We start from the raw sequence: 19,511 nt of genomic DNA, 5'->3' as shown, positions 1-19,511 counted from the left end.
TCAGCTTCTCCAGTGAAGATTTAGACAATATGCTCGACAGATGTGGGGTCTGATGTGTCTCACCTCACAGCAGATGCTCCTCTTGGTCAGATGCTCGACTTGCCAGATGACACAGGCAGCCCAGGCCCCAGCTCAGCCGAGACAACAGGCCTGGAGTGTTAAGAAGAAGACAAGGACCACCTCAGGAGTTCAGGAGGAGAAACACCAGGAATGAAAAGCCCAGAATCCTAAAGGATGGCCAGACAGTCAGGAGATGGCAACCCACTGACATGGAGGAGCCATTCCAGGGAGCAGTGGAGCCTGTCCTGCTGCACACCGGGTAAGGGTCCCACTTTCGGGACAGCACGTCTCCACCAGTGATGATCCCACAGCCAGCAAAGACTCCTCCGGGCCTGTTTTGGGTGGTGACCAGCCCAGGGAGATCCACTGGGACCTAAACCCACATACCCATGGTGTATGGTAGCCCAGGGGCAGTTTCCAAAGTCCCAAACTCCTGCACACAGCAGAAGGTGCCCAGAAGGTGCCTCAGGTCAGGACTGTAGTGTCTGTACCCCATAATGCCATCCTGGGGAGGAAGGCCAAGCCCAGCCATCAAGTCAAAGTTCAGTCTGACTGTGATTTTTAAAGGATCCTCCAGAACAGGGATCCTCCCCCAGTTCCCAACTCAGGTGCTGGGACAGAGTTCATTTCCTTCCTTGCAGTGGCTGTGGTTGGGATTTACGGCGGAAATAACGCTGGTGACACACTGATGCTTCAGTTGTTGCTCTGTCAGGCTTAATCTGAGCCAAGGACATTTCAGGTCCCTGTGCCCTGCCAGGGAGGAGGTGCCCAAGGAGCAGGGAGGGGACACAGCCAGGACGGACAACACACGTTGGTTCAGGGATACCCCATACTGCTGGCCAAGGGATATCCCACACCACACAGCATCACGCTCCCTATAGAGCTGGGCAGACTGGCAGGGGCTGGTTCAGCTGCCGCTGAGTTACCCCACGCCAGGGTTGAACCGCGCCAATCGCACAACCGCTGCTGAGGGTGAAGCTGAAGCCCCCGAAGGGAGGGAGAGAAACACGGCGGGGGGTGGCTCCCACCAGCAGCTCAGCCCCCACAGCAGCTCGTGCTCTCCTGCCAGTGGGACGGGGTGGAGAAGTGGAAAAGCAGAAGCCAGAAGAACTCCTGGGTGGAGATGAGGAGAGTTTAGCGAGCGCAGGAGAGCTGTGTGCTCCTTCCACCCAGCTCTGATCGCACGGCGTGACGACACGGCCCACTCGGGTCCCAGCTCTGTCCCCTCCTGGCTCCTCACCCGTTACCCCGGTACTGACGCTGTTTCAGCCTCAGATGCCCAAAGCGGCACCGCACGGCTGAGTGGGGAACACCAGCCCAGCCAGACCCTGAACCAGCACCCTGGCACGCTCTGAAGCCCCAGCACAGTTCAGCTTTCTTCAAGGATACGGAAGAAGCCAGATGCAACTGTGTCTGTGCACACAGAGAACCCCGAAGCTGCTGACAGAGGAACTCGGGATCGATTTCCTCCTCAGAGGAGAATCCCACCCCCATGGAAAGGAAAAGGAAAATCTCTCCTCCCAGGCTTGGGGACAGAGCAGGATGTCCCACGAATGCCACTCATTACCCCAGTGCTGCCCCAGTGTCTAACGAGCAGTGCAGGAGGTCGGCACCACTACCCAAGCTGCCCATGCCACCAGAACAAGGACTGCGCCCCAGCACCCATCGCCTCCACACCCCAATAACCTGACAGCATCCCGTGGGAAAGGTGGCTACTGGGATGAACCCCAAAGTATCTGTTACGGGTTCTGAGGCCCTGAGAGCACCTGCAGGGCTGCCTTCCCACCTCCCACTCCCTCTCCCATCCCACCTCCCGCTCCCTCTCCCATCCCACCTCCCGGTCTCTCTCCCACACATCCCAGCCGGGTTTCCTGTCTCCAGAGCAGGGATGCAAGCAGCACCAGGAGCATGCACAGCCCTGCAGACCCCCCCAGCACGGTGGGGCTTCAGGCCAGCACACCCCTCCTGACCCTCTGAGGGGCTGGGTGGTGTGTGGGGCAGGCAGGATCATCCCCAGATGGGGGGAGCAGGGAACAGGCCCTGCAAAGGCCTCGCTCCCCATCTTGCCATCCTGCAGCTCTCAGAGGCAGCTTTGCACCTCTGCAGACATCCAGCTGCCCCCAAAGTCCCCCCAGACACCAACTCCTTCCCCACTGGCTCCTCTCCTCACCCTTCTGCCTCCTTCCTACCCTCTCAGCTCAACCCTTCCAGTGCACACTGGTCCCACCGAGCTCCTGCAAACGCCCTGGCGGGCAGAGGCCGCTTCCTCCATCCCACGCTCAGAGCACAGACAATTCACCTGCTGCCCTAAAGCCCCTGGCGCCTCTCAAGCGATGGGGAAACACATGGGACACGACACAGAGACTTAACAAGACCCCTGCTCGGTGCCCAACCCCGGCTGCCCCAGCCCCAGAGCTCATCAGCCAGGTCCTACCGTCTCCCTCGGGCGCTCTCAGCTCACTGGTCTCAGCCCAGCCCACCTTCCCTTGTTTTGTCCTCCTGCCTGAAAATGGGGTTGTGGCAGAAAGGATGATGTAAGCCTTCCTGGAAATGCAGGTGGGTTTTTAGTAAAGTGAGAAAGTGAAACTTGGCATCAGCTTCCTGTGCTAGAGCTGAACAAGACAGCACAGCCCTGTTCATCCCCACCGAGCACCTGAATCCTGGCCCGGGCTCAAGGGGCTATCCATCATGTACCAGAAATCCTGGCAGACTGGGGAAGTTCCACTCAACTGGAGGCTGGCAGATGTGACACCCATACACAAGAAGGGGCAGAAGGAGGATCCGGGGAACTGCAGGCCTGTCAGCCTGACCTCAGTCCCGGGGAAGATCATGGAGAGGGTCATCTTGGGAGCTGTCATGCAGCACATGTGTGATGGCCAGGGGATCAGGCCCAGTCAACATGGGTTTACAAAAGGTAGATCCTGTCAAACTAACCTGATCCCCTTCTGTGACAAGGTGACCCGCTGAATGGACAAGGGGAAGGCTGTGGATGTGTCTACCTGGACTTCAGGAAAGCCTTTGACACGGTTTCTCACAGCATTCTGGCTGCCACTGGCCTGGACAGGGGGACCCTCAGCTGGGTTCAAAACTGGCTGGATGGATGGGCCCAACGGGTGGTGGTGAATGGAGCCAAATCCAGCTGGAGGCCGGTCACGAGTGGCACCCCCAGGGCTCAGTCCTGGGTCCAGTTCTGTTCAACATCTTTATCAATGACCTGGATGAAGGGATTGAATGCTCCCCCAGTAAGTTTGCAGATGACACTAAACTGGGAGGAAGTGTTGATCTGCCTGAGGGTAGGGAGGCTCTTCAGAGGGATCTGGACAGACTGGACCCATGGGCTGAGACCAAGGGGATGAGGTTTAACAAGGCCAAGGGCAGAGTGCTGCACATGGGACAGAATAACCCCCTGCAGCGCTACAGACTTGGGGGAGGTTGGCTGGAGAGCTGTCAGGCAGAGAAGGACCTGGGGGTGTTGGGTGGCTGCAGGCTGAACATGAGCCAGCAGTGTGCCCAGGCAGCCAAGAAGGCCAAGGGCATCCTGGCTTGTGTCAAAAACAGTGTGGCCAGTAGGTCAAAGGAGGTAATTGTGCCCCTGGATTGGGCATTGGTGAGGCCACACCTTGAGTACTGTGTGCTGTTCTGGGCTCCCCACCATAAAAAGGACATTGAGGTCCTTGAGCAAGTGCAGAGAAGGGCAACCAGGCTGGGGAAGGGGCTGGAGGGCAAATCATATGAGGAATGGCTGAGGGAGCTGGGGATGTTTAGCCTGAAGAAGAGGAGGCTGAGGGGAGACCTTCTCCCCACCTACAACTACCTGAAGGGAGGTTGTAGAGAGGCGGGCGATGGTCTCTTCAGCCAGGTGACAGAAGATAGGACAAGAGGCAAGGGCAGGTTTAGATTGGATATTAGAAAAAATTTTTTACTGAAAGAGTTGTCAGGGCTGGAACAGGCTGCCCAGGGAGGGGACTGAGTCACCTTCCCTGGATGTATTCAAAAAAAAGGGTAGATGAGGTACTTAGGGATCTGGTTTAGCATAGGATGAGAACGGTTGGACTTGATGATCTTCAAAGGTCTCTTCCAACCTTGTGATTCTGTGATTCTGTGGGTGCTGGGAAAGCAGCTACCTGTGACCAGGGTGAAGGGCAGCAGTGGATGGGCAGGGCTTGGGGCTCTTGGCTGGAAACCTCCCCAGCCTGCTCCTCTTACCCCTGAGCAGGGCCCTTAGACCCCCACTAGTGTCCACTGCCACAGGCTGGGACTTAGCCCTCAGGCCAGGGTGCCCCAAGCCACATCCAACCAAGTCTTGAACTCGGCCAGGGATCCAGGGGCAGCCCCAGCTTCTCTGGCCACGCTGTGCCGGGGCCTCCCCACTCCCCAGGAAGGATTTCTGCCTCCCAGCCCCTCTCCATCCCTGAGGCACACGGCTCCTCACTGGCCTCCAACTGGACATTGAGCCATTGACAGCAACTCTCTGGGTGCGACTGACCAGCCAGTCCCTCACCCACTGAGTGGTCCATCCCTCAAATCCATGTCTTTACAAGCCACAGTGGGGGGGAGAAGGGAGCCAAATCCTGACTAAAGTGAAGTCTGCTAAGAAGGGAAGGGTAAGGGTGTTAGCGGCCGCAGTCATGAAGAACTTACCTACACAGAGCAGATAAGCAGGCACTTCTTTTATTCCAGCGCTGGGGAACACTGGGGATAGTTCCACCCAAGACCTGTTCACCCAAAGGTACAAAGTTCAACATATTTATACAATTTTTAGTGAAAATCTTTGCACAAAAATGCTCACTTCTTAGCTTGACCTTTACAATGATTGGCTTTTGATTGCTTCACTTTATCTATATTCTTATTCTATAAAAGTCATTAGTTAACTTTGCTGATTGTTGTAAATACAAAGAGGGGTGGGTAAGGATTAGCATATTCATGTTTCTTCCTGGAAATCATTATCATATGTAAATGTCCTCCGCGCATGCATAGTGAAGGTGAGGGGTGTCCTCTGTGGTCGTTGATAGTCTTCCTCACTGTGTCCACGAGTGAACTCCATCCTCATGCAAGCTCACTTAGTCTTCAGCTGCTGTTTTGTAACCACAGCCAGTTTCTTCATATACGTCTTGTTTTAACTCCAGGTCCAGACCCAGTACCCATTGTTTTAATTCAGAGTCCATTGAGATTTTCCACAGTGGTAAAGGCACACACTGTCTTGTTCCTAAAAGCCTTAACATGCTGTATATTCTCATAGCTGCTATACCTCCTTTAAAATCAAAATCGTATTCTAAACTGAACCCAAAATCACCTAGAAGTTAAGCTTAATAAAATTATTAGCATGACTGTAACAAGGGGAGGTACTTTAAGATCTGGTCGCACTTCTCTTCGTTCTCTCAGGCCTGTAGTTCCCTGGATCCTCCTTCCAACCCTTCTTATATATGGGTGCGTGAGAAATGACTGAGTCCCAAATAGGGGACAAGTCAGTAAACGAGTAGAGGCAAGCAAAGAGTGCTGGGTGCGCTGGGAGTCTCTGCTCCACCAAGACGCACACTGCACAGTTCCCATTTCTGGTTTCTATATCTTCCAGGAACAGGCGTGTCCTCTTTAGCGCATGCCCTCTTCACCTCTTGGGGTCTTCTTGCCTCCCATCTGGTGGTCGGTGGATGAAGTCAGTAGTCTTCCTCGGCTTGCCCTCGGGATGACCCCAGCTTCTACACATGCACCCCCTAGCCTTCTCCTGCCTAACACCGTGTGGTTAACAACAAAACCGGTTCAAGCTGGTATGCTGCAATGTTTGTCAGGCGACCTTTGCAAGATACAAGAACCACATTAACCACACTGTTTTTCTTGGGCTTGTGGTTATACAAGGGTAGGTAAGACAGAAGGTCATCCTGCAGTGCTAGTGTTGTTGCATATTGACACGAATCAGATGGACACGTTTCACAGCTGTCACAGCTGCCAGCCTCCAGTCGGGTGGAACTTCCCCAGTCTGCCAGGATTGCTGGGAGATGATGGAAAGGGGTTTGGCAAGCACATCTGACAGCTCTCACAGTACCCTCAGGAGGATCCCATCTGGCCCCATTGACTTGTGGGTATCTAACTGGCCAAGCAGGTCACTAATGATTTCCTCTTGAACCATGGGAGCTTGGTTATTCTTCCCCTCCCTGTCAGCCAGTTCCTGAGGATGAGTACTCAGGGAATTTCCAACTTTACTATTAAAGACTCAGGTAAAGAAGGAATTAAATACCTCAGCCTTGTCCTCATCCCTTGTCACTAATGTTCCCCCTGCATCCAACAAGGGCTGGAGATTCTCCTTGACCCTCTTTTGACTGTGTAATTTATCCAGAGAAGGACTTTTTATTATCTTTTACAGAACTGGCCAGTCTGAGTTCCAGTTCAGCTTTAGTTCTTCTGACTTTCTCCCTACAGGATCTTACTACATTCCTGTAGTCATCCCAAGACACTTGCTCCTTTTCCAAAGCCCATATTTCCCTCTCTTTTTCCAAATATCTTCCCAGATCTGTCCACTAAGCCAAGCTGGCTTCTTTCCTTGCCAACTCCCCCTCCGACACATTGGGACAGCCTGTTCTTGTGCCACCCAGATTTCCTTCTTGAGTAGCATCCAACCCTCTTGGGCTCCTTTGCCCTCAAGGGCTGCCTCCTACAGAATCTTATTGAGCAGCTTTCTGAACAGTCCAAACAGTCGGCTTCCTCCTCCAGGCCAGGTGCTCTATGGCAGACTCCCATCGCTATATCTCCCTGATTTCATGCTCCTCTGATTTTTACCCAGAGACACTCAACCCTGTCATCACCATACTCCAGCTCCAGGCTGTCAAAGCATTCTCTGACATACAGGGCTACCCCACCTCCTCTCCTACCCATCCTGTCATGCCTGTATAGTTTATAACCAGCCATTGCAGCACTCCAGTCAAGTGAGTTGTCTCACCACATTTCTGTGATGGCAATCGCATATAGTCTCCTTGCCTTACAAGGACTTCTAATTCCTCCTGGTTGTTGCCCATGCTGTGTGCATTGGTGTAGATGCACTTCAGCTGATCTACTGATCTTGTTACACTCCTAAGGGAAGCCTTGCTATTAACTCCCTGCACCCTGAGACCTGCACAGCTACATGCTGCTGCAGTTGCTTGAAATGGGTTCCTACTTCCACACTGGAAGGTGTTGGGGTCACGGTCCTGCACCAGGCAGACACCATTGCTCAATTCCTTACCAAGAGATTAGTGACCCTCCCCAGCCAAACTCACCTGTCACTGGCAGAGCTCACTTTCTTCCTCTGCCTGGCTTGAGTTGAGTTGAGCTGAGCTGAGCTGAGCTGAGCTGAGCTGCTTACACCCTGTAGATGGGCAGCAACTGCTCTCCTGGAAACCTTTTAAGGCTGAGGGTGGGGTGGGGCAGGGGTGTGATGTGACATTGGGGGAGACGAAACTTGGGCAACCTTCCAGGTTGTTGCTGCGGGTCAAGGGAGCTGCATGGGGTGCCCTGATCTTGGGAACCTCTCTGTACAGCCCCATCTCTTGCTCAGACCCTGGGCTGACCTCAGTGATTGCTGTTGCTGCTGCTTGTCGCCTCACCGACTGATCTGACACCGTGGGCCAGGGGTACCTAGGCTCCCAGCATGACCCCAGTAGCTGTCCCCAGTTTCCCTCACACACACACAGGGGTCTCACCATGATGCCTCGAAAAGCCGGAATGAAAACCCAACAGCCTTGGTGACTCTGAAGCAGGGATCCTTTATTGCAGCGCTGGGCACAGGGGGGATCGCTCCTCCCAATGTGTGCACCACCTAAAGCCAAATCTCTCCTGATTCTACAGATTAACTCTACGTATTCATTATCATTCCTAAGAAAAGGCAGGGTCATGCAAATGATCTCCAGGAAGTCATTTACATTAACTCCTCCCAGATAGAGCATGTACAGTGACACTCAGGGGGTCTTCTGGTGGTCTTCAGGGATGAAGGCTGGTCGTCTTCCTCGCTCTCAGCACATGCTCTTTACGTTTCTTCTCCATGGTTACCTGAGCTCAAAAACACATTCCTGCACCAACTAGTCAGGAACCCCTTTTCACTGAAAACAAGATACACTCTGTCTCTTAATTGGTCGTTGGTCTCATTATTTATGACTCCCCTATCTTCACTTTCTCTAGTTTCAAGGCTGCTGCACTGTTATGGCTCAGTTTTGTAGCTGCTTTCACAAAACAGCTCACATGATTACAGCCAAATTCTGCTGAAATACAAAACTAATCTATTCTTAAAAACACACAAATACTGTCCTAAAACACACAAATTCTTACATCTTTATCTTCAAGGCTGTTGCACTGTTATGGCTAAGTTTTGTAGCTGCTCTCACAAAGCAGCTCACACAGTTACCATATTCTCCTAAAATCCAAAACTATTCTTAAAACCATGAAAATTCTCATATTAAAGTTATATTGTTACTTAAGCTACACCTACATCAATCTATTCAGCATGATTACATTTCATTGAATTATTCCCCCCTTTACATTATCCTTACAAATTCTTTTGTAATCTCAAATTATACTACTCCATCATAATGCTTCGAAAAGTGTTCACCTGTCTCTACTTGATGTCTTGATGTATTTGCCCTGCATGCTTAATGCTTCCCTTGACTTGTTAAAAGTCTGCACTGTTTCCAAATTGCTCCATGGGCTGGATTCACAATGTTTCCAAATCCAGCCAAGCAGCTCCCTAGAGCCTATTGCACAGGGCGGCGTCCAGACGGGTCTTGAATCTCTCCAGAGAAGGAGACTCCACACCCCCTGGGCAGCCTGTCCCAGGGCTCCCTCACCCTCACTGGGAAGAAGTTCTTCTGCATGTTGGTGTGGAACTTCCTATACTTCCTATACACTAACTTGCAGCCATTGCCCTTTGTCCTGTCTCCATATTGACCATCTAAGCAAAGTCAAATGCACCAAACTTTCTGAGGAGGTTCTGCAATTATCCCTGTGGAGGAAGATTCTCATTCAATACACAAACAATCAAGCCAATGGGTAACTAAATTCTTAGCCCTAAAAAAACCCACAATCAGCTCGGTGAGTGCTTGGTCTCTATTTGAGCAAGTTCTGGTTTCTCAGGTACAGCTCATCCCTGATAACTTCTCCCCTCAGTGCAGACATCCATCCATCTTTCTCCGGCCCTGGTGCCTTTTTATCCCCACATAATGAATCCAGGAACTAATTCCCTCTGCCCTGACCGCAGAGTAAGTCTTCAGCAGTGATGTAGAGGGTCATTTCCATTCCTCTTTCAGGCATTCATCTTTCCAGACCTGGGTGGAAACAACACCTCCCAGTTGGAACGGCTGAACTGGTGTGTCCAGAGGAAGGGAAACCTTTTGATTTAGGGACCTGTGCAGTGAAGATAAAGTCTGCGGGAGAGAAACCAAGTCTGCTTTAATTGCCTCCTGACTTTCTATATGCACTTGGTCCCCCTTGACATTTCAAAGGCTGGTAGGACATGCTTTCCCACACGTGGTTTCCAAAGCCCTCACTCTTTCCTCAACCCTGGGGGTTATTTGAATTCCCAAAAGAGCCGTGGGCTCTGCCCACTTAAGGCATGCTTCCTGACAGAGTCCAGAAACTTGCCTTTTGAGAGTCTGATCCATCCTTTCTACTCCCCCAGGGGACTGATTCCTCCCGGGGGGGCACAGGTCCCCCCTGGATCTGCCCCTGCAGCCCCTGGAGACACCCATGGTGGAGTGGGTGTCCCTTTGTAGCCCATGGAAAAGGCCGAGACCCCTGGGGGACTGGGCCTGAGGGGCTGAGAGACATGAGATAGAGCATGTGCAGTGACACTCGGGAGGTCTTCTGGTGGTCTTCAGGGATGAAGGCTGGTCGTCTTCCTCTCAGTGAACTTCGTAACTTTTCCTTCTGCACCTGCTCTTTACAGTTTTCTCCTGAGTCTCCAAACCACAAATGAGTCAGGAACACCTTTTAGCTGAAAACAAGACACACTCTGTCTCTTCATTGGTCCTTGGTCCCATTATTTATGCCTTCCCTGTCTTCTCTTGCTTTGTCTCCAAGGCTGTAGGGGTAAACTGGTAGAGGTAAATTTTGTAGCTGCTCCAGCAAAACAGCTCCAATTACTGTGGCCACGCTCCCCTCACACCCAAACATCAGAAATACTTTCTATTCTCCTTCTATAAAAGCTATATTAATTAATTCTCTCTTAAGCTATACCTATATCAATCTCTCCTGTATTGTGATGTATCATTCAATCAATCCCCCCTTTTCATTATCCTTACAAATTCTTTTCTAATCTCAAATTATACTATTCTCTTTTAATCATTTTGAAAATTATTTGCCTGTCTCTACTTGATGTCTTATTTTATTTCTTCTCCAACCCTAGGATGTTATAGTGCTTCGTTCACAACAGCACAGAGAACACTGAATCACCACACAAGGAACTAAATCTAAAATACCTATTATAATAATCAAGGCAAAAATGAGCGTAGCAAAGCTTGGGAGCCAGGAAGTAAGCTTATTCCAAACCTCTTTAAACCTCCACGATGTATCACCTTCAGCTGCTTGGGGAAGAGCTTTTGTTTCCTTCCACACATTATCTAAACCTGTTTGAATTTCCTTCTCTTGGTGTCTCTCTGCACAACAGCTTTGATTTATTGCCGTGCACACCCCTCCTTCCTTGGCAAGCAGCACCTCTAACGCTCTCTGACCCTGTCTCTGGCACTTAAGGAAGAAACCTCTATCTGTAATCCACGGAGAACATCTCTTGCACCCCTTGGGAATAACTCCAGGCTGGCAGATACATTAACTCCAGGTTGTTCCTGTTCACCCACTGGAAGCCATGGGAGGAACCACCTTGCAAAGCCATGAGAAGCCATTGCCTGTACTACTAGGGGGTTTAGTCCCGTTTTATGTATTGTCCTCCAAGGGGTCTGTAGAATTCCTGGTGGAGGGTGTGAGTGATTGAATATCTGCTCTCCAGGAATCAGGTATCCTCAAGTACATGTTCCACCCCATATATGTGAAAATAGTTTCTGAGCCTTTCCATCTCCACACAGCCACCATAATCCTTCAGGAATAGAGTCCAATGAAAAATCTCTTCTTAATCCCTGAATTACAGGGAGTGGACACCACTTGGTGTGGGAGTGTTTCCACAAGAAGCTTTTCTTTTCCATGGGTCAAAACACAAGTTCCAATTTTGGGCTGTAGAATTTACATTAAATCTCCTCATTTTAAGGCACCTGTATCGTTTTTCATTATAATTACCAAACTTGGCAGCTCAAGCTGGAGATCGGTCCCATTCTTTAATTCGTTATTCTTACAACTAGATGATGTTGGGACTCGTGGCATCACTGCAGCTGTCCCCAAGCATAATGGTTTTCCACCAGGGAGTTGCACTGATTTTTGGCCAGGCAAACACTCAATTCCTTTGGTCTCTTGAGAAGGTACAGTCTCTCCACCACCTGGAGCCAGAGAATCTTCTGAAGAGCTCTAGAGTCACCCCGATTAGCGTATAGTCCAAGAGGGGCAGTTCCACGTGTTCCTTGGGAAGTGCTGCACGTATCCAGCAGTCAGGTAAGTCCAAGGCTCGTCCAGCAGCCGTGTCAGCTGTACGTAAGCATTGTCTTTCCAGGCAGTGGTGGTTTCAGAGCGATGGCAGGAATAGCACACTTTGTTTCACACAGCTCCCTAAGCGATTAGATACTGCTTTCTTCACACAGCCACTGTAACAACAAGAATTTGCAGACAGACTTCTCCTCTGTTCTAAAAGGCAAAGCAGTTGCGTTTCTGCCTTCATATTGACTTGGCCTAAAGCTTCTCCAGTTCACGCAGTGCTTCCTGCTTCCTGATATTCTCCCATTGAGCAGGGATTGCTCCTCTGCCTTGAAATTTCCTATTGTACTGATTTTCTAGCTCTGACCTGAAATGACACACAAACCATTTCCAGTACTTTTGCATGGACGTATCAGGAGTAATGTTCCAAGTGGAATAGGGAGGTCCTGCATCCCGGTATCTCTTGTAGGAGATCCGTGTGTCTGTAGCGATCAGGAATGAACAGTCGCTTGCAACCAAACTGGAACAAAAATCAATGGGCAGATGGTTTGTGTTATGCCAATGCCATCCCATTAAAACTTGCGGACGATGGAAGGCAACCTGGTGATCTCCATCGTGATTGGGCATGGTGTTTGTACAAACAGCCCCACAGAAGGGACACTGCTCCAAGCACCCTGCAAACTGCTCGGCCAGGATTGTGTGAGGCTGCTCTTCAAACGAGCTCAGATCAGCTCTAGCAAACTCTTCCTTGAGCTTGTCTTTCAGGGGAGTCAGTGCTTCCATCACGGCATTCTTCAGGAACTCTATGTCTGTTATCTCCTGATGCTCAATGCCCTTCAGGTCCCTTCTGGGCAGGTTTAGCACCTCTCCAAGAGCGCTGCAAAACTCATCCAGCCAAAGAGAGATTTTGTCTTCTCTGTCTTGTCTGTCTTTGACAATGTTGGTTGATGTAAAAACAGCTTTCTGGATGCTCTCATAGTGGTGGTTAAGGGACTCATCTAAGAACTTCTCCAGCCTCCTGTTCTCATCCAAACAGTACCCACGAACACGCATCTCAATGTAACTCTGCAAAAACTCTCCTGGGTCATTGAGGTACTTCTTGAATTTCTCAAAATTTTCTTCTTCTGCCAGGTATCTCAGTATGCAAGCTTCCAGAGAGGATCTATTGCCTCCGAAATCCGGGACTTTAGCCTTCATGTCTCGAGCTATGTCAAGAGCTGCCTTCTCATAGACCGCATGGTGAAGAGCTGGACTGATCTTGTCACACAGGAAAACAGCAAATGTGGTGATAGAAGTGGCTCCCTGGCAGGAAATCTGGAAACACTTGAAGAAATCTTCTCTCTTGCTCGCCAGGTAGAAGGTCGGATCATTTGCTTTTCTGAATGCCTTGTGCATGGCTTTAAACCTTTCTGCTGCTCTTCTGCACAGGAACACTGACAGATCTATCCTGTAATCATTAGTAAATCTATAGTTTGCATTGACCGAGTTCATACCTTTCTGAACTTCATTTAGTATTTCGTGAATAAAACTTGCATTGTAATCCCTTTTCTCCTTTTCCTTCCTATCAATGTTTGCCATCACACGCTCTATGATCTTATCCGTAATGTGCTTTATGTCATCACAATTCCCTTGATAGATTTCCCAGCATTTTTTCTTGGAAACATGTCTCTTGAAGTCAACAGGAAATGTTCTGTATTTGGCCAATGTCCTGATTCGTTCATGCAAGTTGGGCTCCTTAAAGTGATCTAGAAGGACATCTTCTATTTCCACATCGATATCAACCTCTTCCAGAGGCGGAGTGGTAGAGGAGACTTCAGCAATCCATCTTGCCCAGAGAGCAAGGAAGTTGTCTCTCAGTTCTCTTTCACTGAGTCTCTGGCATTTTAGAGACAGAGCCAGCTCATGGCTCCTTTTCAGGAGCTTGTTTTCATAATCTGACCTCCTTTCATCCAGTTTACTCTGGTTCTTCTTTAGTTCAATGAGATTCTCACACTTCTTTCTCGTTTCCAGAAGAAGAGATTCTTTTAGCTCTTTCAGCTTCAGTTCCATGCTGGTTTTCCACTGGACCAGTATCTCGCAGTCTTTGTCCTCACTGAAATACTTCTCCAGGGCTTTCATGATGGTGTCGCTTGTCTCTTGCACTTGTTTCTCAAGGGATTCCATGGTGACTAGCTGCAAGTCCCCATTCCGAATTCTATTGTCCAGTTTCATTTGCAAGTCCAGGATGTGACTCCTCAGCTGCCAGGTCCACTGGCTAAAGGCGGTTTCCAGTCTCTTGTACGCAGCAATCTCCACTGAGTTCTTGAAGCTGAAAATGAAGTTTTCATTCAGCAAAGCATTCCAGAGGTCCCTAATGCGGACACTCAAGCTCGAGAGCTTCAAAATACTGCCCTGAGACTCCTTCTGGGCAGCCTGGAGAATTTTGCTCGTTAGTTCCTGGACATTCTGGCTGTAGGTGGGGTTGGGTGGTGCCATTGGGGGGTTTCCTTCCCACAGGTGAGCAAAGTAATGAATGTGGGTGTTCACGTCAAAGCGGATGACGTCGCTGAAGCAGGAAACGTCACAGAATTCCTGCTGGGCGGCTGTCAAGGTCATTTCATCCAGCTTTTCCTGCAGACGTCGTTGTCCTTCCATGTTCTGTTCCTCGGCAGTTATTTCTCCCACATTCTGGTGCACAAACAGGCAGCTTGGAGACAGATGTACTTGCTTCATCCTCAGGAAAGCCTGCACAGCAATCTGCAGGACATCCTGCATTTCTGAAGGGTTTTCTCCAAAGATGTTGATCAGAGTCATGTTGCCGATGCCAATGACAAAGGTGGCCAGCTCGTTGTCATGATTAAGGGACTGCTTATTGACCATCTCTATGGCACGAAGCCCCTCTGTGTCAACCACAAGCATGTAATCAAAGTGCACATCCTGCTGCAGCTTCTCGTCCACTTTAAGTAGCTGCATAAACGCTCCCCGGGTGCATCTCCCTGCACTGACGTTAAACTGAAGGCCAAACATGGCATTCAACAGGGTTGACTTCCCTGTGCTCTGGATGCCAAGCACTGAAAGAACAAATACTCGTTTGTCCCCCAGCTTCTCAACTAATTTGTCAAAGATTGCTGCAACCCATCGCAACGGTAGGTAAGAAGCATCACCATCCATCAGCTCAATGGGATACCCTGAAGCCATCAGATCAGCTGCAATCTCAGGTAGCTTGGCAATACATTTATCCTTTGAGTCCATTGATTCCAGAGCTTCATAAATCTGCCCTACCTCTCTCAAAACATGCTCAAGGCCAATGGAGGAATCATTGATTTCATCGGAGAGGGCATCTAACCTGCTCAGCAATGTGGGTTTCAGGTTGGTTTGCTCATTGTTTTTCTTTATTGCCCGGATTTCAAACCATAACTGGTGATATTGTCTCTTCAGTTCATCAAGGTGATCGGAGGTCAGGTCATCCATGAAGACCTTCATCCACTGTAGGAAGTATTTCTTGGTATCCACTGGCTGTGTCTGAAGAAAGCTGAGGACCGAACTCATCAGCTGATTGAAGGGGAATGCTTTGTCTAGTTGCTTCCTTCTTATTGTCAACTTCTCTGATTCAATTTGACTCCGATGATGCTCGATGCTCTTGTTCCCCTTTTCCTGCAGGCGAGTGAGTTCTTTGTCCTTTTTGCACCACGTGTGCCAGAGTTCTCCTTGAAGAGGCAGCAGCTGGGCTTTGATCTGAGACAACTTCTCTTTCTTCAGAAGCTTCACCAGCTCCTTTGCCTTTTCTTTGGCTCTCACACACTCCTGTGTATCTTCATCGACTAAGAACCCGTGCTTGCGAGCGTTGTCCAGGCAGGCATCGAGGCTGAAACGCGTGTTAGACCCTTCCAGGAGATCCCTGATTGTTCTTGTCAGCTCATCCATCAATTCTGCCTCATTTCTGTTCTTGATCCCTATTTTAATGTTTTGACTGGATCGGCCAGCTGGAACGTTCTCTTTCTCACTGAACAGACAGACCAAAGGCCTTTGGGACTCCCACAGGTCACGTAACATTTTCACCCCTTTCTTGTCACTCTGATCAGTCTCGCAGACAAGAACCACGTTCACAGCAGATATCTCCTGTAGAAACTGCAGCTGTTCCTCATGGTCCCGTGCATCTCCGTGCAGGTTACAGAAAGCAACACAGCAGCCAAAGCTGTCGTCGTCGCTACCGCGGGGACAGTACCAGGAGATCTCCACAACACCTTTCATCAGCAGACAGTCTTTGGTGCTGCCTTTGCAGTGTCGGTGGAAAAAGGTGTTGTGTTTTTGTTTGCTCAGCAGGGCATTCAGGATCTGAGACTTGGAAGAGGAGGGAGAACTGCCGATCCGAATGAAGGACACGATGGGTGTCTCTGCCTGGTACATGAGTTTGTTTTTGTAGCTGGTAATCCTGGTCTCCTCTCCTACCTTCTCAGCCCCTTTCCAGCTCTTTTTGATTTGGCTGAGGGCCCAGAGGGGGTACTCTATCTGGGAAGTGCACGGGTTCGGTACCAGCAGAGGTAGTGCAAACTGGCAGAAAGCAAGCTTGGTTGAAATGTACTGTCTCATGAAATCATCGGCACAATGAAAAATTGCCATCTGCAGGTCCATGGGGTGCACGTGACTCTCCTGGGCTGCAGATCCACGGGCTTCTTCCTGCAAATCAGTGAAGAAGTCGTCAAAAGAATCCGAGGCTTCATGTTTTTGCGGTGTGATGTTGGGCACGCGTGCAGGTTCTGGGGTGCTCTTGTCTTTGCAAGTCAGGTACCTCACCCGATAATCCACAGTCAGTAGCTTTTGCAAGAAGTAAAAGGGTAGCTCCTTTTCCCTGCTGGGCTGGCTGTCGTGTAAAGATGTCTTGTAGATGATGTGGAAATCTTCTGTCCCCATCTTTCTTGGGTAGTGACTTTCTAGGCCGAGGCGCTTAAGCAAGTGGAGGAACTCTTGGTTTGCCATGACCGGGGTTGCTCTGGATTTGCTGCCATCTGATGCGGGTTGGGACCGATTGGGAGGCTCCGTTCTTTGAAAAGCGTCTTCCATGTCCTTGATGATACTCTTTTTCTTCTGATCATCACATGTTTGATCCAAGCACCCACTGATGAGGGAATTCAAGTCCCTTTCCAGCATTTCCCAGTCTTTGCAGGCACCGTGCTTCCCAAGGAGAGTTTTTATCTCTGTGGACCATAAGTCTTTCATCTGATCTTCCATGAAAGCTAAACGCTTATTCTTCTGCTCAAAGGACACCCCTTTATGTTTGGGTGTTACAGTTAGACCCAGATGCAGCAGGAAGGCCTGGGCTCTGTAAACATCTTGCTCCTTCAGGCTCAGATACTCCTGATGCCCTGTTTGCATTTCATTTATCATGAAGTCAATTTCTGGGTATCCAAGGAGGTGCTGGAAAGTGTTGCTTTCCACCTGGTAGCCCGTGCTGGTTGTAATTAAGAGCACCAACAGTTCTATGTCTTTCTGGGCCCTTTCCCTGAGAAACTGCAGTAAGGAATAAAGAGCTAGGCTTGTGGTCAAGGTGGCTTTTATCTTTGCTTCATGAACGGTAGATGCAGACGATTCTGGTGCATAGTTGACATCCTGGATGTGCTCCTTCATTTGCAGCATCGTCTTGATGAGATCTTCAAGCTCAGAAATATTGGGAGTTTCAGGAAGCTCATGGTCAGTATGGAAGACCCACTGCATAATGAAGGAAGACCTGGGGAAGTCCTTGACAGAGTAGATATGAGGATCCAGGAGGCTCCTGAACAGAGACCTGATGTAGGTGATGTTTGCTGGGGGTGACCTCGTGTAATACACAACGGTATTGGCCAGGATCTCCTGCAGCGCTTTGTCCGACAGGCACACGTTGATCCAGACACTGTGGTTTTTGGTTCTTTCATTCAGTTTCTGTTTGAGATCTATCAAGGTGACCAGTTTTCTTTCATCCACCTTCGCCTCCCAGGACTTCACACTCTCCATGAACGCTTTGGCCTCTTCTTCTGCACTGAGCAGGTCCTCTCCAAACATGGTGCCGACATGGAGATTCGTCAGCGCTTCATATGCAGCCCTGAGGCTGCTACTCATTTGATAGATGGACTTAAAATCACTGCTGTGATTGGACAGGATTATATCCCACACTGGGATCAGCTGGAAGCCTCGGTCAATAACACACCAGGTTGTGTTATTAGCTACAAGCCCCAGTCTCCACTGAGGAAGAGAATCCGTCTCTGATGGGCCCCCTGTGTTGGTCACAGAGAGCTGAACCGCTGTGTGGGCACTTGTTCCATCTCTTGCCTGAGAAGAAGCCGATGAGCTGGATTTGGAAGCATCCATGCTCGCTCCCGCTTTGACAATGAAGCTGCTGAAGCTGGCCCTGACGTAGCTGTTCAGCGCTTCCAATGCCTGACGCTTCATCTCTTCCCGCTGCTCAGCTCTGAATCCTTCCGTAGATGCTTTCCACCAGAAGATCCCCCCAAAGTGGAGGGGACCCTGGTTTGCGTGGGACCCGAACCTGCTGAAGAAGCTGCCGCACCTGCTCTTCAGCATGTTGGGCCTGTCTGCTTCCGGGGTGATGCTCAGAAGCTGCTCGAGCTCTTGCAGCTCCCGCAGGGCGACATCCGAGAGGCGAAGCTGATGCCTTTGGAAGTAGCAGGAGGCCAGAGGGATGTACTGGTACTTGGTGGTGCAAAAGTAGCTCTTCTCAGAGCGGGACTGGCGGGTGTCCTGTGACTTTGAGGAGCTGCTGTAATCTCCACCAAGTTCAGCATGAAACCCCCGGAACCCACGCTTGGCAGAAACGCTGATGCTGAACCCCAGCTGCTCCACGGACTTGGTGAAAGTGGCTTCTGCTTCCGAGGAGGAGAACTCCTTCCTCTCAAGCAGCGACCCTTGCTCTGGACCAGCGAGCTTGAATCCGTTGGGCACCCTGATGAGCTGGTCTCGCTTTGCCAGCACATCCTCCATGTTGCTGGTTCTGTAAATGCCTTGCAGGGCCAGCCCCCCCGACGCCCGCCTCAGGACCTCAGCGTCAGGGACATTCTCACCTTTGCCCACTGAGGACTCCTGCTGCTCCAGCTGCTTCTGGATGCTCTCCAGCACCTGCGCCAAGGGCTTCTCTGGTGGGGCCCAGTACTCTTTGGGAATCTCCATGGCTTGCCACAGAGCCTCCTCTTTCTGTTTTACAGCATCATCGCTGTGCTTGTGGCTGTTGTGCATGGCTTTCAGCTCCTCCAGGACGCGCTTGGCCTCTTCTTGTCTCTGCTTTGCCATCTCCAAGCGCTTCTTCTGCAGCTCCTCCAAACTTTCTTTGGTGTCTGTTAGTTTCAGGAGTTTTCGGAGCGCCTTTTTTTCCCAGGAGTGCTGTACTTTGCACTCCAGCTTAAGGTAGTCTTCATTTTGCAGGTATTTTAGGGCTTCTCTGGTCTTGACTCCCAGTACCTCAAACAGTTTGGGAAGCCAGTATCTAGCATCCAGTCCTTCCTTCTCACATGCTTCTGCCAGTAGTTTTTTAGCAAGATTGCCCTTTTCGTCATCCTCTGGCATGTCTGCCTGTGAATCCATGGCTGTGGAAGAGCAAAACAGACTTTATTTCACAGAATCATGGAATAGTTTTGCTTGGAAAGGACCTGCAAGATCATCAAGTCCAATCATCTGTGCAGCCCTACTAGACTCAACACCAGACCATGTCTTCAATTATAACACCTACTCTTTGTTTACACTTTTCCAGGGATGGTGACTCAGCCTCTCCCTGGGCAGCCTGGGCCAGTCTCTGACAGCCCTTTCAGTATGGACATCATTCCTAATATCCCACCTAAGCTGTTCCTGACACAAGTTCAGGCCATTTCCCCTTGTCCTATCAGTGGCTACCAGGGTGAGGAGCCTAACCTCCACCTCACTGCAACCACCTTTTATGTAGCTGTAGAGAGCTACTG

General features: G+C 50.1%; 1 protein-coding gene across 1 annotated transcript; it reads right to left on the bottom strand.

The window, feature by feature from the left end:
• Positions 1 to 11,847: 11,847 nt before the first annotated feature.
• Positions 11,848 to 19,140, bottom strand: LOC311189531 (interferon-induced very large GTPase 1-like; the record flags this gene model as incomplete). Its single annotated transcript, XM_084261194.1, has 1 exon — positions 11,848 to 19,140. One exon carries the CDS (start codon positions 19,138 to 19,140, stop codon positions 11,848 to 11,850), a length of 7,293 nt encoding a protein of 2,430 aa, XP_084117320.1.
• Positions 19,141 to 19,511: the final 371 nt, after the last annotated feature.

The sequence above is a fragment of the Gallinula chloropus genome (genome assembly GCF_964237585.1).
Source record: "Gallinula chloropus genome assembly, chromosome: 3".
Taxonomy (NCBI): Eukaryota; Metazoa; Chordata; class Aves; order Gruiformes; family Rallidae; genus Gallinula; species Gallinula chloropus.
Note: the sequence above shows the minus strand (reverse complement) of the source record. Positions and strands in the feature narration are given on the sequence as shown.